Here is a 27,499-nt window from a genome sequence, read left to right on the forward strand (position 1 = left end):
AGGCCTGTGTGTAATTTTCCCTCTGTACACCGATGCAGAACCCAGTTTAACAGATCCTTTGGCTTCAGGAGAGACACAGATCACTGCAGCAAGGAATGATCTGTGCTCAGGAAAGCAACTGAGCAGAAGCTCTTGAGAGACGACTGCTGACGCCTGCTGACCACAATCAGAACATGCTTCAGACAAATCAGAATGGAGCAGAGTAGTTTCTGCGTGAGAAAGAACTTGTTTAAGGATGAACTGACTGGCATCAGCAACCCACTATTTGAATACCAGCTTTGAGCATCTCTTGTTACAAGATGAATTTAAAGACTGCCACTAATGCACAGAGGATGTGAACAAAGATTTTAGAAAATATCCATTGAAAATTACAGCCCCAGACCCAGGTATGCACTACCTGCTCTCAGACACCCTGAAAGGCTGCTGCTTGGCTCAGTGCTCAGACTATGCAAATTCCTGTATTAACAGATGAAGACAGTGGAGCTCTCGGGGAGCTTTCCAATTTCACCAAAGTGATTAAAAAACCCACAGTGACAATAAATGCATTCCCCCCAAAACACCCTAGAAACCCAAAAACTACCCATCTTTCTACTTAGAGACCTGCAGAGCACTACTACAAAATACCAGTGCAGTGACAAATTTCAGTTTAGACAACCAAAGCAAACACAAGAACTAGTTTGTGGTGGGCTTCTATTACCACAATGTAAGTCAAGTAATCCGTCAGGGTTTAACAGTGGATGATTAAAAAAAAAAACAGAACAAGAAAATACTGGCTATTTTGACATCCTTCTTCAGGTTAATCTTACTAAGTCACCATCTCCAGGAATGTTTTAGCAATTAGACATTTGTCTGAATAGCACTGCTCTTACAGGGTCTGGTACAAGCGTTGTGTATTTAATTTTTAATTAACTCTCAATCTTGCCAATATTAATTTTTCATTCTGTTTGTCAACTTAATTGTCTGAATAGAGTTAGATGAAGCTGGAAGTCCGGAAAACCACAAAAAGGCTCATTAAGTGTCTGCTGAATGTTTGAGAATGTTTCTAATTCTGAATGAGGTTTTATTCTTTTTTTTTTTTTTTTTGCCTTTGCAATATCCACTCAGCATGTAATTGAGTTATTTAATGTAAGCAGCAGAGCAGCACACATTTCCTGGGAAAAAAAGATCAGACACCAAACCAAAAGCCGTGGAAGTGACTGAGGAAGATACTGTACCTGAACAGAATGAAACCAAGTGATTCAACAGCTGCACGCCTCACATCATCATTCACATCACTGACCTGTAAAGCATTAAACAGGATATTCAGAATATAATTAAAATACCTGAGGACTCTGCAATATTTTGGAGCAGTTGTCAGACACACCAGTTAATCAGGAAGACAGATGTATACAGAAAAGAAGTTAACAATCACACTAAACCTTAGTTGAAACAGCTTCACTCTGGTTCACGTACTGTGACTGCAAGCCTATCAAAGAGAAGGAAGACCCCAACTTTTATGGCTGAAGTTGTTGGTTTTTTTTAACTCCACCCTGCCCATCGTTATGCAGGCTCTTTACTGCAAACTTACTAACAACTATTTTTAGGATCACGTTTTGTTTTTACTAGATTCCATTTTTGTGACACGAGGTTGTCTTGCTGAAAGTCTACTTAACCTAATGTCAGAAGACCCTACTACTTCCATTCATATAGTATTAAAGAAAGCTTTAATCACTTTACATTCTCTGATTGGGTCCAGAACAGCAACACTATAGACACAAAGCCTGTCAAAATGATAGGCTTACTCTCTCATCATAAATGTCTTACTATGTGTTAAGATCACAGTACTTACAGCCACATGCAGCAGGCGTCTGATAGCCTTGTTGTTCCCTGAGCCACAGTATGCCATAGCAACTGTGTACATGCCAGAACGACGGAGAATTGGATCCTGGAAGAGAAAACATCTATATTTAACTCTACCCAATTAGGGACTCAGTAATTCCAAATACAAATCTGTTCCACTCTTGGTCTTGGAAGCCACAAGCAGACAGCCTCTATGCTTTCATGTTTCTTGTGGATGAGTAATAGGACAACCACTAAAGCAGGGATGTCATCTAACAATTTCAGTGGGACAGAAAGTTGCTATGACACGGGACGCTAAAGAGTATCAGGCGTATGTGTTACTCTGCTTCTTATTCATCATCTGCTTTTGAACAGGTCAAGAATGACCTACCTACAGCCAGTCTTAACTGTTTTTAACCATCATATCCTATTCTGCTCCTTGTTGCTCACTCTGTTATGAAGGCTAAGTATCAGACTAAGGAAAATACAAGACCAAGACTGTTGTTCTTGTATTTTCGATCAGGGTGAAGCAACACATGAAACTGATCCACTTCAAATCTCCATAAGAACTTCCTGGGAACAAAACAACCAGCCTACTACAGCTTGAGATTTCAGAAAAAGACAGGAGGGTTATCTGTGTAACAAAACGACCTGACACAGCTAAACTCACCTTATCTCTGCAAAGACTCTCAATGAGAGCATCTGCCTCCTCCATTCTCCCATACATGACCAGAGCAATTCCAACGGCAAGACCTCGCAAAATCTTCTCATGCTGGGTTTCCTGTGCGTAGCCAACCATGTCCTCGATGGCCTGAGCATTTTTAGAGCCCAGCATAACCAGCCCCAGTGCCAGGCCAGCTGCCTCACCTGCACAGCACAGGAGAGCAAAATTAAGCAAACACAGCTTCTAAAAAGCAGCAAATATTACACCTAGAGAATAACACAGGATGGAGGCCAAGAGATCACTTCAATGTCACTGTGCCCAGCAACCCCACAGGCACACATACTTGTGAAGATAACTCACTGGTCACTAACCCATTAGTCACAAAACTTGGTGACCTTCCCCTCTGAGTCCAAATTTCTCTTCATTGGGCCAACAGATGCTGAGATCATTTTCCTGTGATCACCAGCCCTCGCAAGCTTCTTTAAGCCTGTTTCTCAGCCAAAATAAGGACACATGGCTCTGGAGATTTCACTACGTGCATATGAGCATATGACAAAGTTAAGAATAAACAATCCCTTACTTTGCTGTAAAGACCTACTGTATCTTACTAATGGTTGGCACAGTGCCACAGACTGGTCTTGATGGGACCTCTGACCATCAGGGCGACATAACTAAAGAACCTCGCTAATCAGGAAAAGGTTCATTAACAAAACGCAACTAAGGCAACCTAGCGGTGGCCTATGCTGCTAACAGGAAACCTGGCGAAAAACAGATGCGTGAGAAGGCCTCAGGTGGCTGTCTCTGAAAGCTGAACGTTTACCTGTCACTGCATCATCCTGATACAGATTTGTTTTCAGTAGATCGTACACATCTTGACGTGCTGTCCCCATGGCAGCCAGACCCAAACCCAAGCTGCCACCATGTCGGACAATCTACAGAGAAACATATGCAAGTTGAGTCGTCATAAAACAGTAACAGTATGGCTTCAGCTGAAATAGACATCTTTCTATCACTATAAACCTGCAAATTTTTAGCCTCAAGACACTCACAGTGATTTCTTGACCTGTTAAAAAAGTCACTTTTACCTTCTAAGGAAGTAACTGTGTTGAGAGAAAAAGCTAGATTAAAAATGGCATTTCAAAGCCAATAAACAAGTGTTAGAAGCCTTCCGCATAGCACATGAGACTTTCTAGCACCTTTAAGCTCTTTTCCCCCCACTGGCAACTTAGGCAGCACCATAAAGTTGTACCATGCACAAAAATTGCTGCCTAGTAATAGCATTTAAACTGAAAGGTAAATCAGCACCCACTTAAACTGTTTTCCTCTCCTGTTGTTCTACAACAGATATAGGAAAGGCTCTGTATTTGCAATAAGATGAGTGGGATTAGTTCACAGAATTTTCAAAGATGCAATCTGAATTTCTCAGAAGAGAATACAGGAACATGCAAAGAAAAATACTAATTGATTCCAACTTAAAAGAAGACTTTTTATAGAGGCCTACAAACATTAAGTGTTGAATTAAAGCACTTTTTTGTGTAAGGAGCAGTAAACCTACAGGTTTCAGGGCTTACTCATTTGACAGCTAGGCCATAAACAGAGCGTGAAGAGTGCAGGTCTACTACCAGAACAAAGTAAATAATGAAGTGGTAAGAGAAATGATGAAAGATTCACTGTCATATGCATAAGAACTTCCTAAAAATCTTATCGAAAACTGTTAGCATAATGTTATTAAAACCCACAGGAAGTCACCACTGTTCCATTCTTAGTTACTTCTAACCTCCCACTTTTAAACCAACTGGCACCCTTCTGGATATTCCCAACAAAACCAAGTTTCATTACTGAACCCAATACATACGTCGTTACTGGCATTCTTCAGCTGGTTCAGCAAATAGTCAATGATGTCACCGCCGTGGTTAGCATGAATGAGGCCCAAGGCGTAGAGGCCTCCACCTTCCTGGTAGGCTGACCCTGGAGAGGTGTCCTTGGGTAGATACGTTGCCATTAGCTGGAGTGCTTCTTTCTCATGTCCCTGCATGTAAAGTGTCCAGCACCGAGGGAAAACAATGAGAAGCAAAAGGTGAAAACAGTGGATGGAAACACTTTGCAATATTTAAACAAGTCATTACTTCCTCTACAAAAAAAAAAGTCAGCCTTCGAGTGCTGTTCGATCAGCAAAGAATCCTTCTGTGCTGAGATTTGATTCACCCCAGTTCAAGAATCTGCAACCACTTGATCACTCGTGTAAATCAGGACAAATCTGGCTAAAATCTACACTGATTCATTCACTGGAGCACCTCACTGAGGATCAAGACATATAAAACTACTGCAAAGACTTTTTATTATTTCAAAACAGCCTTATATGTGACACAGGTATTTAAATCCACCCACCCAGCAAGAGACTCCTCCCACCCAGCACACCTGACAGATGTTCCACCCACCAGGGAAAAGGCATAACTGGGATGCATCACTTAAGCTGTACACAGAACTACAGGCATCACTCTGAGTCCCCTCAACATTTCCAGCATTCACAAGTAAATCTCTCCTACTGAACAGAGGGGAATGAATGAATGCATCACTACCTTGTGTATAACACCCAAGCTGGCGGTAGCAGTAAACTTAGCCCAATTAGTGGCCCTGGCCAGCCACTCCAAATTGTCTCTGCAAGACAAAAAGAGACAGGTTAGACCAAGTTTTACATACAGTCCATTCCTCACCCTGCAAACAATGCCTCATAGCACTTATCATTGCTTTCAAAAGAGAAAGTAGCTCCAGAAGGACAATCACAATTGCACTTTGTACCTCTCTCCCCTTCATGTACCTCTCTCCCCTTCATCAGCCCTGATCCTTGGCTAGTATTGGTCAAACTGATAGATACCAGTGATTTCAGTGAAGGATGGAGAACAGCCAATATACAGCCTGTTAGTTCTGTGGGAAAAAACTTGCTCAGAGTTTCTGGGGCTTTCCTCAATTCCTGGGTAAGGTCAGTCCTGACATTGCTCTTCCCAGAGTAACTCACCAAGTCAGCCTCTACCAGAAAAGATAAAGCACCAGCTCAGAAATTTTCCAATTTCTCTCCCAACAAGGAGAACAGAAATTCCAGATCTCCAGCCTCCAAGCTGTTCACATGGTTACCATTCAAATAAAACCAATTTGTGAAGATAGGAAAAAAAAAAAAAAGGAATCAATTCTTGCTTCTTCCTTCTACCTCCACATTAGTTTTCAGACCTTTTCTAAGCCCAGAGTTTTGCAGCCACTCTTTGGGAACTATCAGGTGAAGCAGGGCAACAATGTTGTTCCAGCCACCTCTAAATGACACTGTTTTTCCTTGCCACAGATTTACCTGAGGAATTGGTCACTGGTTGTACCACAATGCATAAAGGAGTTTGCTATAACCGTTGCTGTGTGACACACGGAATTCCGCACTGCATCCTGAAAGAACAAAAACAATCACAGTATCACCAGCCAGCAGAAAACATGGACATGCCCCTGGTAACTTCATATGCTTGCCAGTACACTAGAAAAATGGGTTCTAATTAGGCTCAATTTAACCAGCAATTTCCCTTTAACTAGAGTTAATAGAGCATAGATTGTTAATACATGCTAATATATCCTCAACCCATCTTTCCAGCACAAATCCATCTTTCCAGCACAAATGAGTTTCTGTCAGAGGCACAATTACTTCAATTGCAGCTTAACTGAAGCACCCCACTTCTGGTTATCCAAACCAAGCGTGGCAGAGCATGCACTGTTTCAAGTGTTTGATCAGTTCCATCTTGAATGTGGAATTATCTCTGAACGCACAAGTATTTATTTACTCAAGCTGAAAGCCTGGTATCACAAAACATCCCAACCAAGACACCAAAACATTGTAACTTATGGTCCTTGCTGACTCCCTCTCTGCCCAGCCAGCAGTATGTGCTTGCACAGGATCAGCTGGAGGGTGAGTTGGTCTATCTCATCGACCAGAGGGAAAACATATAAACTAAAAAGGGGGGAAAAAGGGACTAGCTTCTCTTAACAATCATCAGAATGAAGCAATACACTAACAACAGCCTGTCATTGTTAGGTCACAGCAGCTGAATTTGAAACAATCTGATTCTGTGGCCCTTCTCAGGAGCCATCAGCTCTTCCCTGGCCTCACAGGTTCTAGTTTTAAATGTTAATGTATTCCAAACAAAACAGATTTGGGTCTTCAAAAGAGAGGGAGGTCATGCTAAGACAGCAAGATTTCGTACTGACCGCACTGGTGTTATTTTACAAACACAGAATGTATCAGACAAATCCAAGACAACTAGATTTACAAAGCCTCTTACCTTTGTGTTTTTGAGGATCATGAGGTCTGTGTTGTTGTTTCGTATTAAAAACTGCAGATGTAACTCAATAGCCATTTCTCCACTTAAAATTTTAATCATTTTTGAGATCTGGTCCTTGGGTTCTGGGTTCTTCATATACAAATAAAAAGAAACAAAATACAGTTCATGAAAACCCACTCCGGTATATTCCCAACACCATATTCCAAAAATCAGACAGGTTTTGGGACTAAAGGGACATTGCTAAAGGGCCAAGACCAGCTCTCTCAGGTAATCCAGTTCCTTTGAGCACAAGAATGCAGGTGGGAAAAGAAAATCTAGGAAAGGAAATGTATTTTTTTAATTGAAACCGAGAGATATTAGTGACACCTGATTTTCTGCAAGCTGCTATGCTTGGCCTTACAGATAAGATGAGCCTCCTGCAAGAGGCAACCACTTTTCTAGATACTAATCTTTATTTCCATGGAAGTTTTACAGAAGAGGACCACAAAACCACAACACTTCACACAACTCTACTGACCTGCAGCGTCTTCTTTTGAGCTAAAGACATTATTTAGAACAGAAGCTAGTAGAACTATGATTCCTAATACATTTTATCTTCCAGAGCCCTTTGAGAAAGCCTCCTTCTTCCCCACTGTGGAACAGTTTCCACAACTGAAGTCCCGGATGAAACACTTTTTGAGAAGGATGAAAAGTACACTACCGCTCTCTGGCGCTATTAGCTGGTCAGAAAACCAAACATAAGCAGTTCAGCCCTTAAACGAATCCTCTCAATTATTCCTTTGTAGTTGTCATTCTGAATTGTGGAAGATTAAGCTCAAGAATTTCAGGCCACAAAGATCATTTTTATGTACTTATCCCTTGGCACAGGCAGCAATGCCAACTCAGCAGAAATTGATTCAAGACACCTTCAGTGCACAAAAGCACAGGTTCCTCAGATGCAGCAAGAAAACTCACTCCAGAATATAATTCCAAGAAAACTGAGGGCAAACAGATGTGTTAAGTAAAATGTTATTCTTTTTAACTGGCCTGCAAGAATCTCTCAAGGATTATTAAGTCTAATTTGCAAACATGCAACACGGGGAAAAAAGAAAGAAAAAACACTTTGTTTTGGGCTTGCTTTCTTTCCCAGATAACATTTCCTTTCCTCAGCATTAGAACTGTCAGAATGGCATGAGATATGAATGAAATGCTGAAACACAACTGTGTGTTTATGGTAGAAGTGAACTTGCTTTCTCTGATACTTGGGAAAAGAAAACAAAAGGAAGATAGCCACCATCCCAGCCAGAAGATCATCTTCCTTAGTGGAAAAGAAACTTGATGTTGTTATTAGCATTCCCTTCTGCCATTCCTGCAAAACATCAGTCTTATCTAGCCAAAACTACAGCTAGGCTTCAGAAAATGAAGAAGTTTTTAAAAAGGAAAAAAACACCCAAACCAAATTAACTAAGCAGCTAAGGTTCACCTGGATTTCACAAGAATAAAACATCCCGCTGATGAATTAGCTAATTCATCAGCTAAGGCTCTCAGCAGGAGTCAGATTTCAGGTCCTTTCTTCTAGGAGTTCATTATTTCAACAAAAAGCAAAGACATAAGCCAAATCTTTCCGCTTGTGCTCCTTTTTTTGGACCCAGTAATTCACTCTTAAAGGTTCCTCCAGCTTTCAGTATCTAAAACGTTGGACTTTTAGACCAATGTTTAGACTGTCAGTTATGTGGTCCTCAGAGACCTTCTGTCAACTTGACTCCAGGCAAGATAGAAGTGAAACTCCATTTTTCATTAGCCAAACCAATCCAACAGCCCCAGAGATTCGAACACACGAGAACAATTAAGCGAAGCACGTTTTTTGGAAATGGCACTCACAATTTCTGCAGACTTCCCCGCACAGGTGCTTCCTGGCTTCTCTTCTGCTTCCATAGCATCACTAAATAAAGATAAAAATTAAAAAATGCAACCCAGTTCACCACTCAAAACTAGCCAAGCACTGCAATCACAGTTAAATGCTATCCCAAAATAGTAGTTCAGGATTTGGAGATGACAACTGGAAATAACATGACTTTGAGAGACAAGGACTGAATATCTGGAGGTCACTGCTGAGAAGCAAACTCCTCTACAGTTCAGTTGTCAGAGTACTAGAAGACAAGGGCCTGGAAATTCCCACCCTCTGACCCCATCTAGAGAGACAAAGATAGAGATGCTTGTAGTGAAGGAACAGGCAGAAACAAGTGAGAAAACAGGGTCAACAACTAGACAGCCAGGGTAATTATATCCTCACCCAAAAGCCTTGAGCTCATCACTATTAGTATAAATGCTAGTGGTGAAATGTAAATGAGGTATTAAGCTGTCGTCAGCATCTTCTCCTCGTGCTCCACGGGCTGATTTGTGTATTATTTTGTGCCTCTTCTTCTCTTTTACCAGGGAAGAAGAGAGAATAACTTCTCTACGCCCGTATTACCGGTTCAGTTAGAACCAGTTCCTCACAGCTGCGTAAGCCCTTACACTCAGCCAGCCTTGATTTAGGCAGCATGTTCCATCACACATTGTCAAAGATGGTAGAGGGATGAGGTTATGTACAGCCATGACAGCTCTGCAGATTAAAGGGCAGCTGCAACACAAACTTACTACACGCTGCACCCTTAAGCTGGAGAGTTAACTCTCTATAAACAGCAGTTTAAAACAAAACTATCTAGGTCAATTGTAAGTAGTCAAAAAATAAAATAAAATGGCACTGAGGGATTGTTGATGCCAATTTCAGGTATTTTTTTAATTACCAAGGATTTTTTGCAGTTAATATCCATTCATGCTGAGCACTGAACGAGTTTTAAGTGTTAGGACTCGAACAAAACTCAGACTACATTTGCTGAAAGTACAAAAGGATATATAAAACTACAGTATCACCTCTGAGCTCACTCTTCCTGCAAGCAGATATGGGAAGCCAAACCTGCACGTAGCTGCAACGTGCCTTTTGCTCACAGTTGCCCCTTAACTCTCCCAGTTTCTGCAAAGAGCACACAGCATCAGAGCGTTCCTCAACAACTCGTGCTACAGCTTAATGCATTACTGCTATACTAACCACACTTGCTTGCCTAAACTGCAAGGAGAATGCATTTTTTCAAACAGTGGGCTCATTCAGTGCTAACATACAATTTTACCCTGAGCAAATACCATGTTTTGCCTACTACCCTAACTTAAAAAGAGTAACTCAATAACTCGTAATGGAGAGCCACACACAGAACAGGAGGCTCCAGCAGAGCAGAACCATAACTGAACAACTATGCCTCTTCTCAAGCCAGTGCCCCCACCTGTCTTTCTCTGATCCAGGGACAGTGCCAGTGTTGGTGGATCCAGGCACAGAGGCAATAGGAGTTCCAACAGTGCGAAGATTTTGGATCACAGAAGACAAGAACTGCTGGCTAGCACTTTCGTACAGGTCAAAGCAAATTTGATAAGCCATGAGAAGGTTATCTTCCTTCACCAGTTTTTCCAAGATGTCACTTACAGCCTGTGGGTCATCCAAGAATATCAGGCACTGCAGGTGAGGAAGGGAAACAAAAGAAAAATCAGAATAAGACATTATATATCTCAGGATGAAAAAGTAATATCACATGAGGCCATGCTCCATTTTCTCTGTTGCCTTATACGCTGCTTCCATGGAATATCTCTTCAGAGAAGGGAGGCAATAAGAATCCACAGAGTTTTCACAGGTTAGTTTAAAAATGAGACCAAGCATTATAAATTCAGGACACATGATTCAAGCCTTCCAATTTATGCAGCTTTATCTCTGGAGGTCGACAACATCATCCTACTAAGCACAAAAACTTCCAGAGCACACAGAAGAAATATCAGACATTTTGTAGGGCTGTCTCAGCTAAAGTGGAACAGGCACAGCACTCCTAAGCCAGGAGTAGATGGCATACCAATACAGCTGAAGACTTGATAATTTGAGGAACTTCCTATTTGGTTGTCTAAATACATACAGACACCAGCTTGCCAAAAAAACCCACAAACCACACCAACCAAAACCAAACCACTGTAATTGTTCCTTGGAGGAATAAGCAGAATTCCAGACTGTGAAACTACTATCTGCTACTCCCTACAGAAGCTTGAAATAATCAGTTGTCTGCGTTCTCAAACTGCCTTTGAACATAATTCCTTCTCTACTGACCACGTGTACGGTATTTGCATCTCTTTCCTCATGTTCATTATGATAAATATTTGAATCACACACTCAGGAAAAGACATTTCATTTAATTGGTCAAAAATGAAACATCATTGGATGTATTCGACTTGACACCTACAAGAATAACAACTTTTGAGTGATCTTCAAACAGCACTCTGAGAAGTTTACCTGGCACACGTTGATGAAGTCTGGCTTCTCCAGATTCATGTAGATTTTAACTAGAACTCTCAAGACTTTATTACGAAACTGTTTGTTCTGCATCAAAGACATACAGAGCTTCAAGCTATAGGCCAGCATCCCAGGAACATCGTTCTGAAATGAAATTCAGGGATATGGAGTTTGAGTTCGGATTGCCATAACGGGACTTAGAAATTAGGACAAATCTACCTCCTTTCCATTTTAAAACGGCAGAGCAAAACACGTGCACACAAAACTTTATAGTTTCACTTTTCAGAAAAAGCTTATACCGATTCGAGGATGGTTTTCTCAAAGATGTCCAGCCTGCGTGTCTCTAGAGCAATGCCAATAGCCTGCTTGTACTTGTGGTCATCCAAGCACCGCTGGAACATTTTGTTCACTATGCCTTCTAGCCTTTCATCAACAGGCTTCTTCTCCCCTTCTGGCAGCTCCGCATTCTCCACACACTGCTTGGTATAGTGGTCGATACATTTTGCTGGAAAGATATTAAATACAGAGGAAGAAAAGTCAGCGTCCTACATGTTTACAGTTTTCACATAGGTTGGAAAACAGCCAGAGATCAGTGAGGAAAAAAATAAACAATTATCGCATAAGACATTTAGATGCATGTGCATACTGGCAAGACCAACAATACCGACACCGTCGTGTCAAAATACATCCATACTGCTGACACTGAAGTCAGTCAATTCAGTAGAAGATGATAATCTCTACAGATCTATCTAGACACCTCTATCTCCCAGTAGTTATCTCATTTTTAAACAGTTGCCCAAATCTTCTACTCAAAATGAAACCATAGCCAGCGTATCAATTTATTCTGAAACTACGTGGCAACCTGGGGCTCACTATAACTTCCTGATGAAGGGACCAGCTTGTGCATAAAAGCATTCTGCCAGCAAAACACAACGGCACAAAGACGAGGCACATGAGCTATTCGTGCAGTCAAAGATACAGACGGTAGTGGAAAATATTTATAATCTCATCTAATAAACTCTGACTGTAGTACTGAAACCAAGAAGATATATTTAAAATGGAACCAAAGTCACGATCTTGGTTCAAGCAGCAGGATATTTAAAACAAATATGGAAGCAGCAGTAGGAGACTTCCCAGATCCACCACAAGCATTAGCTGAGGAGACCGAAAGCCAGCCCTGGTCCATTATATCCTCTGAATGGCAACTGATACCAGTGGATGATACTTTTAAAAAACATTCAACCTACACACACCTTCAACTTCTGGCTTGCTATTTTGTTTAAGAGGGGATAAAAAAAAAATAGTGCCCCTCAGGTGTGCAGCTGCTTCTATTAGATGATTACTTCCAAGGTTATGCTGACACTGACAACGTGAGAACAAAAACGAGAGAAGGGGAAATACACAAACAAAGTAATTTTGCTGTTAGGAACTTGCAGTGGAGCAACAGTGAAGAACAGAAAAAGACTGCCATGAGTTCTAAGTCAGTTCTGTTACAGAATCTTAAAGTGGATGGAAAAATAAAGCAAAAATAAATGGAGTAAAAGTAGCTGCAGCAACAGTTGGAATACAAGGAGGAATATGGAGAAAAACAGCTAAAGGAAGGGAAATCTCTAAACTACGGTAGTTCTGGAAACACAAAAGCTTTTCTTTTGCAGCAGCAGTTGTTTACCAATGATCGTTTCCACATATTCCGAGTTGTCATTGACGTTGAAGAGATCACCTGCTCCCAGGGCATAGTTCAGCGATTCCTCAAAAGCTCCCAAGTGGTAAAACACTTTGGAAGCAACTAAAGCAGCAAACTGCCGGCTCCGGAAGCCCTCATCTTCATAGAGAACTTCACTGAAAAGAAGAGAGGGAAGAGCATCACCTCTGTGCTCGGTTCTCTTAAAGGCCACATGACAGCTTGACTGAACTTTCATCTTTGGGACTACAGTTTCAACACCACATCCCTTTAAAATTAGTGCTTTCCAGGAAGTATAAGGCTAGATCCCATAGCCAGTATAAGGCAAGGAGAACTACATGCCCTTGATATATAATCTCCTTTTAACGCAGCACACGCTGCAGTAATAAGTGCTTTTTCTTACATTTTGTCCACTGACTCGGAGATTTCTGCCCAAAAGTCATTGACAACAGCGTTCAGCTTGTGAAGAGCAAACTCCTAGAGATAATAATAATAATAATAATAAAAAGTTACATTACATAAAGAATACATTGTTACCTTTCCTCATTCAAAAATTATGCGTGACTTAAGACTAACATGATAAGAATTGATCCACTTAAACAGCGAGGACTACTTTTTTAAAGCTCTGCAAACATTCTCTAATCACTGCAATTCTTTTGCAAAGAAAGGGCTGCTCCATTTAACAGCAGAGGCAGGGAAGCAGGATGCTCCTTCCCGTGGTCTCTCTGTGATGACTGATTGGTTAAAACGACTGACAGCTCCAATTCCTTAAAATACAAAGTTTTCAAAGGGTCTGTGGCAACCTTAGTGTAGTACACAGAACTCCAGCCTATGGACTACACCAGCCAACACTATTCATTAACTTGGACACTGTGCTTCACCAGATGAATGACATGCATAATAGAAGCAGCCCACGTGCAACAAGTTCAGAGCAAAAGCAGAGCTAATTCAAATCTATCACCATTTATGTCTGTTTTGAAGCAAAACATCCAGGGGATTGCCTACATTACAAGATGCACCCTTCCTTCCTAGAAGGGGATATGTTAACTGTGCTCAAACAACCAGCGAGCATCACCAATACATCATCGCTTTGGGTGTTTGGTGTTGTCCCATGCATTCATTACTCTGAGGGCTGCAGAGTTCCTGTTGCTGTTTTCTTCTCTTATTGCTAACGTAACTGTCTTTCAAGAGAAAACTCTAAGTGTGATCATCATTTCACACGCCTGCAATTATGCCAAAAACTCTTCAGCTTCGAATTTGCCATAGTCAAAATGCAGTCTCTGGTATGCATTTGAGGAACAGAGTGCCACTACCATCAGAAAAGTGGGAGCTTCAGTGAAGCTCCAGTTTGATCTATATCAAAAACAAAGTTTGCCATCTGTTATGTTTAGTCCTTGCCTTCAGGCTGGATATGACTTGGAGCCCACCTGTTGCTGTCTAAGCATAACAGTTATTGAAATCCAAGCGTTTTTGACTTTAAGATCCCAACATAATGCATTCGCCATTATTTTTTGCCAAACATAATCAGCAGCACTCAGCTTACCTTGAGCTGTGGCTCTTCTTCATCCAGAAGAGAGATAATTCCAGCTGCAAAATAAGACCACAGTCAGTTTTGAGCTGCTTTAGATGTGAACGTGTCATTTAGTTCAAAAACAAAAGAACAGGAAAGAAAGCTGCTGCTGGAATGCTGGTTTAAGAACTTCCATATCAAAATTCCAAGACCAGATCCAAGTTTGTACTAAAAATAAAACAGCTCAGAATTTATAACTGGAAAGGTACACTCTTCATAAAAGATGATCCGTCTTCATAGGAGAACACACAGAACAGAATCATAGAATATACTGAGTTGGAAGGGACCCCATAAGGATGATCAAGTCCAACTCCTGTCTCAGGAGTTTGGAACAGGAACTCAGAGAATCTAGCTTTGCTTTCCAGCTCCATCACTAGTTTGCTGGCTGTTTATTAGCAAGTCACTTCCAATTTCCCCAAGGGTCATAATGATCGTGTTAAAACATTCCAAAAGAAAAAGACAACTGATCTGATCTCTGTGTTGAGTATGAAGAGCAGCAGTAGGACCGAGGTATATCTGGAGCTCTAACGAATGAGGTGTGATGATAAGAAAAGTTTTCTGACAGAAAGAAAGTTCCTCGCTTTGCCTGTAAAGTGTGGAATCGCTATTATCAGAGATCTTGGAGTAAGAGTTGTACACGTATCCATCAGCAGCAACTGAAGGAGCACTGAGGGGCCCCGCAGGTGCAGTTGGCAGCACCACAGGACTCCTTGCTGTCTCTGCAACTCTGCTCCAAATAAGCAACTTGTTTTTACCCATACATTCCCACACCTCCAGGTGAAGGCGATCTCACTGATCTTCAACATACGGCTTCCTCCCTTCTAAAACTCGTTAAAAACTAACTCCTATGTCTTCTCAGCTATGGCAAGACTTAAAACATAAAGCACAGAGCTCGCAAACAGAGCACTACCTGCAGACTGCAACCCGCAACGTTTCTCCGCCAAAGACACAACCACTCACAATCCAAGTTCTGTCCTGAGTACTTTTAGAAACGCTCCTCTTATTTTCTTACACCATTAAAGCTCTCTGCAGGTCCAGAAGCAGCGTTTGACGTCTCATCCCTCACACAGCCTCTGCTTCCCGCCCGCCCCCACGAGCGCCGGCCCCGCTTTTACGGGCGAGCACGGAGAGGGCTCTGACATCTCCGGCTTAAATCGCCGGTCGTGGCCTCCGAGCCGCGCCGAGGCGGCGGCCACGGGTAACCCGGCCGGAGAGAGGAAGACCCATTTCGGGCCGTCCCACCGAGGCCTCCGACCGGCGGCCCCGCGGCCTGCGGCGGTGCCCAGTCACGGCCCTGACTCAGCGAAACCCCGGCGGGCAGCACGGCCCCGCGCCGCTCCCTCACCGGCCGAGGTGATCATGGTGCCGCCCGCCCGGCCCGCGGAGGGAGGTGGCGCCCGCTCCGCTGCGCTCCGCTCCGGCCCAGCCGCGCTGCAACCGCCACCAAAATCCGCTCCGCCGCTCCGCCGCCGCCCGGCCCGGAAGTGCCGCCGAGGCCCCCTTCCGGCAGGGCCTCGCTGCTGCCGGGAGGAGGTGGCCGCGGCGATCGCCTGCTCGAAAAGTCGTCGGGAATCAGGCAGGAGACGGGCAGCCCTTCCCACCGGGCCGCCATGGCGGACTTTCAGTGCTCCTGTACAGCGCTCCGGTCCCGCGGAGCTGCAGGCGTGTGGTGTCAGCGCCCTTACCCCCCACCGCAAGTTTCTTTGAGCTCAGTTAAACCGTGCATCGCCTTAATTTAAGGACAACGCTATGGTAAACTGGAAAAAAAAAAAAAAAACCAACAAAGCAAGTTTCAGTTGAAAAATTGAGCGTATTTATTGGTTACTTGCTTGCACTTGCGGGGCTCAAGCAGGCCTGCGCTGCCTGGGCTGCAGGGAAGCGCTCCTGCTCCCGAAGGGCAGAGCAGCACCGATACGGAGGGAACGGCCCTAAAGGCCGTGCTGCTGCCCTGTGGAGGTAGTGAGGTGTTGTCTTCCCCGTCCTGCCCGCGGGGAAGCTGAGGCACGGAAGAGCTGCTTGGGGATGGCTGTGGGCAGAGCTGGGTAGCAAAGCCGTCCCTTCCTTCAGCTGAGGTCTGGTGCGATGCTGAAGGCACGGTGCTGGGAGAAGGCAGGCTGGGGCTGCAGGCACTGCTGTCACCGTGAGAGAGGAGAGAGGGGACAGGCGAGGGGAAGCGGTCTCTGGGGAGACCTGAGAGCGGCCACTCAGTGCCTAAAGGGGCTCTGAGAAGGAAGGGGACAGACTCTTTAGCAGCGTCTGTTGTGATAGGATAAGGGGAAATGGCTTCAAACTAAAAGAGGGCAGATTTAGATTGGACATAAGGAAGATGTTTTTTACACTAAGGGTGGTGAGGCACTGGCACAGGTTGCCCAGAGAGGCGGTGGTGCCCCATCCCTAGAGACACCCAAGGTCAGGCTGGACGGGGCTCTGAGCACCTGATAGAGCTGTAGTGTCCCTGTGCATTGCAGGGGGTTGGACCAGATGGCCTTTGAGGGTCCTTCCAACTCAGTTCTGTGATTCTAGGATGCACCACTGCGACTCAGTGGGGAGTGGGGGTGCAGGACACGAGGGGCTGGAGCTTCTGCCTGAGCTGAGGGGAACTCCAGAGGGATGGCCAGGCACAGACAAAACCCAGCAGTTTGTGTGAAAAACAAAACGAGACCTGCTTTATGTTGCATTAAAAAAAGAGTTAGAAAAGGTATTTGAGCATTTTGATAATATTCCCCATGAAGCAACCCTGCCCATGACAGGGGTTTGGAACCAGAGGATCTTTGAGGTGCCATCCAACCCAAGCCACTCTGTGATTCTATGATTCCGTGCTGCCCCACAGACCACGTGCAGCCCTTCGGAACTGCTTAAATAGGTGATGTTTAAACATTTATATCAATTTATGAAGCTGCCCCATCACATTGAGAGGAATGCAGCGGGGCATGTCCAGGAGCTGCCACCACAGCTGTGGAGATGTCCCAGGTATGGTGGACCTGTGCCATACCCCATCTAGCACCATGCACGCCGCAGTCCTTTTTGCCTCCTTCCAGCATGGACAGCATGTTGGTCAGTCTGTGAGCACTGTGACAGGACAAAGGGACACATCCTGCTCTCAGAACCACCCCCTGATCCAGCTGTCAGGAATATCAGTGTCTTTTGTGTTATTCTTGCTGTCCAGAACTGCATTTCTTCACATTATTCATACATATCCAAGCTTTTCAGTTGGCTGGTGGTTACAAGACGTCATACTTAGTCCCACTGCAGTCTCCAAGCCACTGCATTATTGGTCTTTTTCTTTTTTTCCTTGATCAGAGAGAGGTCGGCAGCTTCAGAATAAAGCAATAAAACAGAAAAATAAGGCAGCAGAATCCGTTTGCCTGGGAGGCCATCTCTAGCAATCTCAGCAGGGAGCTTTGCTCATTTCCCTTTGTTCAGGCAGATGGAAGCTGAAGTCCCCACGTCACCTTGCCCAGGATGGAGGATACATTCCCAAAGGGCTTCTCCAAAGCCCGGTGTCCACCAGCACAGCCCCACGGGCAGGGGGTGGCTCTGGCATGGAGCTTGGAGGCTCACGCTGCTCCTCCTCCCGCTGCTCCCCACCAGCCAGGCAGGACCGGGACAGGGATCACATCAGGCACCCGCAGCTTTAGGTGCCCACACCTCCAGCAGCGTCTTCATAGTTTCCATTGGGAGACAGACTGGTCAGAGCCACCTCCTGGGGGTCCTGCAGGTTGTCTGCAAAGAACAGAGAGCGGTCAGGGAACAGCGGAGTGGGAAACCCTTCCCTGTGCAAACTGCAGCTTAAAGCACTACAGACATAAAGCATGGAGATGAAGTGAGTGGTAGGTACAACCTAAGCGAAGGTGATTTTTTTCATAGTGGATTCTCATTTTGCTTTATGAACTCAGCATCCCTTTAACACACAGAGGTGATCCATGAGCAAAAGAGCGGTGGCCCCACAGAGTCCTGCAGTCTCAGCAGCCTCCAAACGAGCTGCACAGGTCTGAGGTTTCGCTGCTTGCTTTGAGTTGGAGCCCAAGGCTGACTGCCCTCCCGCTTTGTCAATGGTTTGGGAATGCTGCTTCCAGCAGAACACAGCACATAAGATGGGGTGATGCTTCCAACTCACTGTGTGGATGCACAGTTGTGTCACTGCCCAGCAGTGCTCCCAGGCACCGGACCCAGCATGTATTTATTTAGGTGAACACTGGCTGTCTTCAGGTTCTGACCAAACCTGGGCCAGAAAAGGGTGTCTGGAGCTGGAGGCAGCATCTGGAGGCCACCAACAAGGGGTGCGGGCACGAGGACTGCCAGGGGGTCGGTGAGGAGCCTCCAGCAATCAGCATGTGTGCAAGGGAGCTGGGCATACCTTCATGAACACTGTTTGCAGCTTTTGACGCGTGGCCTTTTCTCTGGCTCCTCCGGCTCCTCTGGCTCCAAGAGATGCACTGCAGGAAGGCAGGCAGCCTCCACCTACCCCTCTCTTTCTCCTCCTCTGGATAAAGCACAGAAGCATTCAGAACACCGCCCCAGGTCCGAGGCACTGCTCCCCCAGCTCCCGTCTCGTCCCCTCCCCCAGCCCAACTCCTTGCAGCTAAACCTGCCATACTGGGAAAGCACGGAGCAGCTCCTGGAAACCCTCGTTGTGGTCTGAAAGCTCCCCATTGCCCTGGAAATTCATCTGGAGGACAGCAGAGGTGGCAGCAAGTTACTGCAAACTTTCATGCCTCTATAGCAAGATACTGCAGCAGCTTATTGTATACTCTCCAGTGGCTCAGCATCCCCATCTAAATACTGCATGGCCTTTCACCTCCTAGGAGATCTTATCTCCCAGTGGCAAATGATAAACCACTTCAGCGTCCTTCATCTTATCAAACCATTGCAACACCAAAGGGCTCACGGTAGCAGCATTTCCTGATGTCTGACAGCCCCAAACCGCCAGCCACAAACACATCTCCTGCTCACAGTCCTTGGGGGCACAGTGGGGAGCAGCCCAGCACAAGCCCTTTGCAAAGGCCAGAAGGGGAACACGTCAAGCTCAGCCCCAGCTAAGGGCTGTCTGTTGGTGACATTCCTTGAACCTGCTTTGCAGGCTGCTCCACAGCCTCGGACCCATCTCGCATGCGTCCTCCTGCACGTTCTACCAAAAATCTTATTCTCCTTGGGAAGAGCCATGGGCTGAAGGAGCCTGGTCTGCAGAGAAGCTCATGCTGTCCCATGGGCTGGCATTGCCACATCCCCAGCTCTCAGATGGGCCCAGGAACGTCACATAGGCATTTTGGAGCATAGGGCTCACGGGGGCATGGAAAGAAGCTGATCCTGCATCAGGTTGAACCCTGCAGCCAAGGAGCATCCTCACTGCAAACACAGCTCATGGGATGCTTATGTGACTCAGAGCACCAGCAGAGTCCTGGTGAGCAATACGCTGAGCCCTCCTACCCACAATGCTTGTAAAGCCAGTGGGCTGCCTGCACAACACCGCTCAGACTTTCTGCTCTTCTTTTTCCACTGCACTCTATACCCACACCGGCATGAAGGACAAATCCACAGCCAATGCCAAAGCTTAATGCACCGAGACAAGTGCCAGCAAATCACAAAGGCAGGAAAAGGTCATACATGCAGGGATGCTTCCCTGTCCCTGCAGCTGCTGTGCCCAGAACTGGGGTATGCACTGGAACGAACACCACCAGAAGAAATTCTTGCAGCAGGAAGTATGTGAGGAAAGCAGAAGGCTGCAGGAAGGAAGCTGGAATGGAGAACGTGCATACATTGGCACAAAGGGTTGGCAGAATGCAACCTCACAGCCTCACAGCCTCGCAGGGTGATGCAATGGGTCCTGGTGGTCTTGAAGCCCTTGAACACTCAGATCCAGGATTCTGGACTGAGCTGATGGCAAGAAGCACCTGATTCTTGGGGCTGCGCCCTGCACTTGCAGGTAAACACCACTCACCCTTCTCTCTGGGTCAAGTGCTGTTCCTCAGGCTCTCGCCCTGCCATCCTCACGCTGCTCACCTGGCTGCCAACAGACGCATGTGGTTTTAGACCTGAGCGCCCACTTGTTATTGTTCTGACTTGTGTGAAGCCAACGCCAGCATCTTCCTCCTGCGGAACCTGCCTGCCCTCTGCGGCCAGGGCTGCACCCCAAGCCCCTGAATGTCCATCCATCAGCACCTCAATGTGCATCCTAAGCACCAACTCAGCTGCTGCCTGCCACACCCCAGCTTCCCAACCCATGTCCCTTCCTTCCCAGGACTGGGAACCCCACCAGGAAGGAGCAGAGCCCATTGGGAAGGCTCAGATCCCACTGCATGAAACAGATCCCTCTGGGGACAGCCGGATCTCCCCGTGGAGGGGCAGATCTCTCAGGAATGGTGCAAATCCTGCAGAAGTGAGGCAGATTTTACAGAGGAGGGAATGATCCCACTGGAAAATGGTACAAATCCCACTGTAAAAGGCCAGATCCCACCAAGACAGGGCACTTCTCCCTGGGAAGAGGAACATCCCGCAGGGAAAGGCCAGATCCCACCGAGATGGGGCGCTTTTCCACGGGAAAAATCCCACAGGGATGGGACAGATCCCACCGGGATGGGGCAGCGTCCCCCGTGAGCAGCGGGCCGGATCGGGGAGGGCAATCTGTGCCCGGTTTGTGCCAACCCCCCCAACCCCGTCCGATCCCCCCCTCGCGCCCGGTACCTGCGGGGTGCTGCAGGGCGGCCCGCAGAGCTCGGCAGGCGGCGGTGCGGCAATCCCGCAGCGCTGCGGGGCTCCCGGGGCTGTAGCGCGCCGCCTGCACGGTGCCCGCCGCCGGGAAGTGCCGCCGCAGCGTCGCGTCCAGCACCGCCGCGTCCTCCCCGTCCCCACCGGGCAAAAGAACGCCGACGACGGCGGGCGGCGGCCCCGAGGGCAAACGGCCCCGCACGTCCCGCACCACCTCCCGCAGCCGCGCACGGCTCCCGCGGCCCCGCGCCGCTCCTCCGCGGCACAGCACCAGCAGGAGCCGAGCCCCCAGCGCCCGCCGCCGGCACCGGGACCGGGACCGGCATCCCGGCCCCACCCCCGATCCCGGCGGAGCCTCGTCACCCAGCAGCTCCCGGGCGAACGTCGCCAGCGTGGCCGCCGCCGGAGCGCCCTCCGCCACCTCTGCCACCAGCAGCACCGCCCGCCGCCCGCCCGCCCGCTCCACCAGCGCCCGCAGCTCCCGCAGCTCCGCCGCCTCCATCCCCCGCTGCCGCCGCCGCCGCCGCCGCGTCCCCTGCGCGGAGCTCCGCGCCGCCCCCGGCACCGCCCCCCCCCGGCCCCGGTACCCGCCCCGACCCCAAAGCATCTCCCGGCGCCGGTACCAGCATCGCTGCGGGCAGCTGGGACGGCGGTTAGTGCGGAGCTGCGACGAGGACGTCCCCGTGAGCCCCGGCACGGCGGAGCTCGGCGTGCTGGCACCGCACGAACCGGGCTCTGCAGCCGACGGTGACCCAGAGCCGCAGAGGACCCGTCCCGTGCCCTGCCCTGGCGCTGCCGTGGGCTTGGCGCAGCTGTCAGGTGGAGCAGGAATGGTAAATGCTTCCTCTGCTCGGCGCGAGATTCCTCGTACATTTAATGTTGCAAGAATTTGGGAGGATGTGAATGGCTCAAAGGTGCCAGCGGCAGCACCGCCCTTGCAGACAGCCTCTATGGGACATCGTGGACTCGCTGGAGTTGGAAGGGTCCCTTAAAGGCCATCTGCTCCAAATCCCTGCGATGAACAGGGACACTACAGCTCCAGCAGGTGCCCAGAGCCCTGTCCAGCCTGACCTTGGGTATCAGCAGGGAGACATCCATGGAGGCTCCGAGGACAAAGCAGAAATCCATGCACCCACCCGGCAATGGATGCTCTGAGCTGCTGCCCGCTCTCTGCCCACCCCCTCAGCTCTGCAGGGCAGGGACATGCCACCAGCCATGCCCTCGTGGAGGGGCTGCCCAGGAAGGTCACTGTGTGCCAACAGCTTTAGGCCAGGAGAACACATATCCCGGTTACAACGGGCTCAGCAAACACAGCCCCACACCAGCACCGTGGGGTCAGACAGTCGGGGTGAGGGTTTCAGACAGGCTCTCTGGCTCTTAATAAAAGGACCTTACTCAATGACTAGCGCTGGTTATCAAGTCAGGAGAGATAAACAGGGAGATTAGGGTCCTCTTCCAAAGATCAGGGTCTGTTGGCAGGAGAGCCCGTGCTCCCGTGCAGCAGTAACCCTGAGAGCAGCTGTCAGCGCACCAGGTCTACAGCCTGACATCACCCAACAGCCAGCTCAGCCCTTAACGTCGCCCAGATTTTTCATTTACAAGAATCTTGCTCAGGGATGGGGCTTTCCTGCAGCCATGCCTGGAACAAGCATCGTTTCCCATTGCTCCAGTGTTTAAACTGCCAGCACGCTCATGCAAAAACTAATATTTGGGAATGGATGGAGCTGTTCTTCACGGCCACTGCAACCGTACCGTTAATTTTGGGTACACACATATCACTGCCAGCGAGGGCTGGTGAGAGGTGAACGTCACCCACAATGCCCAAACAACCTCGTTTACATTTCCTTACTCATTAACAGAGGAGGGACCTAACAGCAAACACACCTTTATCTTCCTTCGTGTTGCTTAAAGAGACACAGTGCAGTGGGGCAGTGCCCACGCAGTGATGCTGGAGCACAGTGGGCACCCCAGGGCAGGCCCAGCTGTACGCACAGGTCCTCCTGCTCCGCCCTTTGCCTTCACACTGCAACACGATGGTTGTGCTAGCAGCACATCTAGAGCTTGCCCTAAATGAGGGCAGTTGTACCTCTTGCATGTGCCTATGCCTGCTCACAGCGAAGATCTGTTCCTTTCGGGCTACCAAAAGAGGAGGAGAGGGTGCTTGGTGCAGAGATGTAGCGCTGGGAGCTCTGAGCAAGACCAAAGACGCATGGGATCGGGTCCCTTAGGAGATGCATTTACTGCGATTCACCTCTCATCTAAAGAGAGAGGGCACGAGAAGGGATTTTTGTGCCCATTCATGACAGTCCTCAGCATCTCAGCACAGCTCCTCAAGCTCTTCCTCTCCATTCTCCAAACTCAATTCCACTTACTGCTACAGAAAGCCACAGAGCCAGGGAGAGACGTGGGGCAGTGCCTGCGGGGCTGCCTGGGGAGCCCCACACGGCCTGCAGGCGGGCAGCTGGCAAGGTGCCTTCCTGGCACACGGTGACTGCCCCAAGGTGCACTTGCACTTTGTCCTGGCACGTAGGCACGACACACCACAACACCATGGAAAGAACCCGCACTCAGAACATCCCCCGCAGGATCCTTGCCCTCAGGGATGTCAGCAAATCCCACCTGCTCCAGTGTTGCACTGCGGGTGCTGCAGGGGTTTGTGCAGCACTTGGTGCTCGGTGCTTGAAAGCGTAGAGGCACGCACAGAGAAATCAAATAAAGACAAGGTTTTAATAATTCTCTCCGTAACAGCGAAGATTTCAGGTGGATAAAAGATCTGAAAATAAAATAAAATAAAGGTTATCCTTATAAAGTCCTAACAGAAAAACAGCTAGCCACGGTGCCTTGCCCTGCCCAGAAAGAGAGCTGAGCTTTTGTAGCAATCACTGCTGTTAGAAACCAAAACCATCCACCCTCCTGTAGAACCCCCCACCTAAGACCCCTCCATCCCTGCTGGACACGGTGCAAGCCCAGCCCTTCCAGCAGGGCAGGAGGGAAGGTCTGCACGCGTCCATCCGGCAGCACAACAAGCTCAGGCAGCTTGTCCTTGACCCTTCAGCTACTGGCACGCAGGAGCAGCTTGGGAAAGACCCACGCACTGATGGCAAACAGTGCTGCAGCAGGAGAGGGACCTTTATCTTGATTGCAGCCTTTTGGCCAGTAAGTCAGAGCCAGCTGCAAACTTTGCTCATCCACCATCCTGGGACTACAGAGAACCCGGGGAAATCTCAGGAGCTTTGTGCTTTTGGGAACTATGCACCAAAGAAAGCAAGCAGAACCTCAGAAACTAGAAGTTTCCTAAGGTAGATTGCCCAGCTGATGCAGCAGACACTGGGGCTTTGGAGCAAGGTTGGCATCAAGCTGAGGGAGCAGTGTCCCCTTCTGGCAGCTGAGATATCACGCACTGCACCACTCCTGTGCAAGACCGGCAGATCAGCAAGGCACCGTGAAGGAAACGTTTCTACAGAGACATGTGGGTGAACAGCATTAAACCCAACCTGCCAAGTCCTGCTGCCTACAGCAATTGGTTCGCAAGCCATCTGCGATACCTCACGTGGCACACGCTCAGGCTGAGGAGGACAGTGATCCACTGCTGGGGGCTGGCTCCACCCAGACGAGCAGAAATGGGATTCGGTGAGCTGGCACCTAGGGGAGGAAACACATGGTAGGAGCACAGCAGGAACCACGCCGGTGACAGCTCTTCCCTACGGCTCACCCAAATGAATTAGTATTTCTTGCTGAGAACGCAGGGTTGGTGGCACTGTACAGCTACTAACAGTCATGGGAAGCTGCAGAGATGGAGTTGGGATGGAAGTTCTCACACTGAGCAGCATCTCCACAGCTGTGTGTTTTGGGGCAAAGAGTGAGAGCCACCACAGTCACACTTAGAAGTGAACACATTGGCTCTGACTCGCATCTTCCACCCCCAGTCTGGGACTCAATCCCTCGTTTTAAATTCCAGCTCGTGCTGCCTACAAGGCCCAGCTTATCTTCCCTCCTGCGTCTGAACCTGGTCGCTAAGCATCACACAGGTCAGGTATCAGGAAAAACTTCTCCAAAGGAGTGGTTGGGCACTGGCACAGGCTGCTCAAGGTGATAGTGGTCACTGTCCCTGGAGGCATTCAGGAGCCGTGGAGATGTGGCACTGAGGGACGTGGTCAGTATTGGTGGTCAGCGAATGGTCGCATCATCTAGATCTTACAGGTTGTTTCCAACCTTAATGATTCTACGTTGGCCCTTCATGCTCCTTCAGACCCTCCACACCCTTGCCCAAGTTTGTGGTTCTGCTCCCAGAAAGCCTGCCTCTCTATCCCTTGCCCCTGCGTTTAGCTATGTTCCAGGATACCTTCTTGGTAATTAAAGACTTCTCTTAGCGCTCTACACGCAGCTCTCTTGACCTCCAAGATGCCATCGGGCTGGCCCGCTTTGTAGACCGCTGCCTCCACCACCAGTTGCTGGAAAGCACCGTCCAACAGACACTGCATCCTCCTGAGCGCCTCCACCGCCCGGGCCAGCTCCCCCCGGGGCCCTGGATGGATCACCACCAGCACCAGCACCGTCGGCACGCACGGGAACAGGTTCCTTATGTTACAGAGCGTCTCATCCAGGTAATCCCACTGCATGAGCTGCTTCAAAGTGGTGGCTTGCCACACCATAAAAACCAGGTACGGCTGAACATCTTTATCCTCCTCTTTTTCCTCTACCGGCTGTAGCTCAGCCCTCACATCACCTGCACCAAACAGGTCCTGAGCAAAATCCAGCAGCACGGAGCGGGCTCTCACATGGGCATCTTTCATCTCCATCACCAGCAGCTCTCCATTCTGCATCCCCAGCATGTTCAGTAGGTTAAGGAGCTCCCAGCTGGTTTGGTCCCTAAGGGAGCAGGTGTCGGGCTCCTCGGATGCCATAGCTTCTTCCTGTGCAGTTACTTTTTGCTGCACTGCTGAGGAAAGGAGTGAAAGGGATTTCCACTCAGAAGCTGTATCCCCTGAAGCTGCAGCAGTACTTGCAGTAAAGAGGCCTTCCAAATGGCTACACCTGCTTCTTTCAGCAGCTGTTGTGTACAATCAAAGACACTAATTCGGTCAGGAACAAACAAATGCTATAGAAAATAAATTGAGTGTATTCCATCTCACACTAATCTCCCATGTACAACTCCTTGGTATTTGTAAGAATTAAGCCCTGCTTGCCTCGAGTACCCTGCAAGCTGCCCACTGTTTATCCATGTAAACGCTGCAGCTTTTCACTCTAAGTGCTCTCTTGCTGTCGAAGAAAGCAAATTCAGTTGTCTAAGTTCCTGAAGCATGTCTAAGGAAATAATTAGCGCACCAGATGTCAGCAGCCAGGTCCAAACCATTACTGAATCTCATTTAAAAAGAGCAATTTACCCAATAGTGTATTCTAACGAAGTTAAGACGCAGGTGTTCCACCTCCTTCAGGAGGACCAGTCATGCACGAAAACACCAGCCCACCACGGGAGACAACCTGCAGGAACACAGCAGAACAGAGGCCCAGCTCAGGCGCTCCCTGCAGCGCGCAGGCCAGGCAGGCTCTCCCATGGGGAAGGAATGAAATACACCGGGGCTCCTGAGTGAAGGCGAGGGCAACAACTTACCTGCCTCACAACGACCACCCACTCAGGGCACTGATAACTCCTTCAGGGAATGAACTGAGACTATGACATCAGCAGCAGCCATGCCAACCTGCAGCTGCCTGAAGCTTCCCTTAAAGTGACAGAGTGTTTTTTACGTACTAAGAAACTCACGCTTTAAGAATCCTTAAATCCATTTTCACCGCCTTCATGTTCAACAAATCTCAAAGAATTAATGGGAGGAACAGAGTACCTCAATGTAAGGAACCTTCCCATCCCATGCACTCTTTGTGGTGGGGCTGGCAAGGAAAACAGCAAGTATTAACACACACACACAGCTGCATGATGGAAATGTCAGACAGGTGTGTAACTCAGTTCCACAGAGCAGACTAATGGCAGCACTGTGATGCTACTAAAACTACTGTTTTTCAGATGACAGTGGCTAGGACTTATATCTGTTAGGATTTAACATCCCACTACACGTTTTGTACCAACAGCAGGCTGCCACCAAGCAATGTTTCAAGAAAAATGGCAATGTAATGTTTTCCCTTTATTGAGGAGGCGAGGACATAATTCTCATTTTCTATAGAAAATCTGGGTGCAGAGTTTACAAAGGTTGTAAGCATTTATTGTTTAGCTCTACGTACCATTCAGATTCTACGTTGGAGGCAATAACAGGCCATGGTAAAGGCTGCCAGTTATTTGCCTTTTCAAAGGCAGCCTGCTCAACAGAAGCCTTAACAAGGATGGGTCAAACCTCCAGCTCAGGAGCTGGTTTAGTGCTGTGCACTGAGGTATGCCACTGAAGAATAAAAT

At 47.9% G+C, this 27,499-nt stretch overlaps 3 protein-coding genes across 7 annotated transcripts in view; all 3 read right to left on the reverse strand.

Moving 5' to 3' along the window:
- Window positions 1-15,887, reverse strand: part of PSMD1 (proteasome 26S subunit, non-ATPase 1) — a 63,757-nt gene extending 47,870 nt beyond the window's left edge. The window contains exons 1-16 of the mRNA XM_021397090.1: window positions 15,737-15,887; window positions 14,365-14,408; window positions 13,225-13,298; window positions 12,810-12,979; window positions 11,440-11,645; window positions 11,141-11,284; window positions 10,095-10,321; window positions 8,656-8,716; window positions 6,796-6,924; window positions 5,823-5,911; window positions 5,062-5,140; window positions 4,338-4,511; window positions 3,303-3,414; window positions 2,489-2,685; window positions 1,829-1,924; window positions 1,215-1,279 (exon numbers count right to left, since the gene is read on the reverse strand). Coding sequence (XP_021252765.1) covers window positions 1,215-1,279; window positions 1,829-1,924; window positions 2,489-2,685; window positions 3,303-3,414; window positions 4,338-4,511; window positions 5,062-5,140; window positions 5,823-5,911; window positions 6,796-6,924; window positions 8,656-8,716; window positions 10,095-10,321; window positions 11,141-11,284; window positions 11,440-11,645; window positions 12,810-12,979; window positions 13,225-13,298; window positions 14,365-14,408; window positions 15,737-15,752 — 1,883 coding nt within the window. The 5' untranslated portion in view covers window positions 15,753-15,887. The remainder of the gene's footprint in view (window positions 1-1,214; window positions 1,280-1,828; window positions 1,925-2,488; window positions 2,686-3,302; window positions 3,415-4,337; window positions 4,512-5,061; window positions 5,141-5,822; window positions 5,912-6,795; window positions 6,925-8,655; window positions 8,717-10,094; window positions 10,322-11,140; window positions 11,285-11,439; window positions 11,646-12,809; window positions 12,980-13,224; window positions 13,299-14,364; window positions 14,409-15,736) is intronic.
- C4H2orf72 (chromosome 4 C2orf72 homolog) lies at window positions 16,842-21,598 on the reverse strand. The gene is made up of 3 exons (XM_021395083.1): window positions 21,073-21,598; window positions 18,749-18,874; window positions 16,842-18,114 (listed from the first exon to the last, which is right to left on the reverse strand). The coding sequence occupies exons 1-3, from the start codon at window positions 21,596-21,598 to the stop codon at window positions 18,026-18,028; spliced, it is 741 nt and encodes a 246-aa protein (XP_021250758.1). The 3' UTR covers window positions 16,842-18,025.
- Window positions 23,312-27,403, reverse strand: LOC110397975. 5 transcript variants are annotated; one of them, XM_021395077.1, is made up of 5 exons: window positions 26,708-27,403; window positions 26,481-26,577; window positions 25,439-26,032; window positions 24,642-24,738; window positions 23,312-23,869 (listed from the first exon to the last, which is right to left on the reverse strand). In XM_021395077.1, exons 3-5 carry the CDS (start codon window positions 25,998-26,000, stop codon window positions 23,455-23,457), a joined length of 1,074 nt encoding a protein of 357 aa, XP_021250752.1. In that variant the 5' UTR covers window positions 26,001-26,032; window positions 26,481-26,577; window positions 26,708-27,403; the 3' UTR covers window positions 23,312-23,454. The 5 variants fall into 5 exon arrangements, with proteins under 5 accessions (XP_021250752.1, XP_021250751.1, XP_021250753.1 ...); XM_021395076.1 differs by having other exon boundaries at window positions 25,439-26,035; XM_021395079.1 differs by having other exon boundaries at window positions 23,805-23,869; window positions 24,591-24,738; window positions 25,439-26,035.

Source organism: Numida meleagris, chromosome 4 (genome assembly GCF_002078875.1).
Source record: "Numida meleagris isolate 19003 breed g44 Domestic line chromosome 4, NumMel1.0, whole genome shotgun sequence".
Taxonomy (NCBI): Eukaryota; Metazoa; Chordata; class Aves; order Galliformes; family Numididae; genus Numida; species Numida meleagris.

Coding starts and splice junctions, on each gene's coding strand:
- C4H2orf72 (XM_021395083.1), bottom strand. CDS start 21,598: ATGGAGGCGGCGGAGCTGCGGGAGCTGCGGGCGCTGGTGGAGCGGGCG. Junction 18,875..21,072: donor CGCCCTGCAGCACCCCGCAG/GTACCGGGCGCG, acceptor TGCTTTATCCAG/AGGAGGAGAAAGAGAGGGGT. Junction 18,115..18,748: donor TGCAAACAGTGTTCATGAAG/GTATGCCCAGCT, acceptor TGTTCTTTGCAG/ACAACCTGCAGGACCCCCAG.
- LOC110397975 (XM_021395078.1), bottom strand. CDS start 26,000: ATGGCATCCGAGGAGCCCGACACCTGCTCCCTTAGGGACCAAACCAGC. Junction 24,739..25,438: donor AGTCTTTAATTACCAAGAAG/GTATCCTGGAAC, acceptor TTCCTCCCCTAG/GTGCCAGCTCACCGAATCCC. Junction 23,870..24,641: donor CTGAGCGTGTGCCACGTGAG/GTATCGCAGATG, acceptor TTTTATTTTCAG/ATCTTTTATCCACCTGAAAT.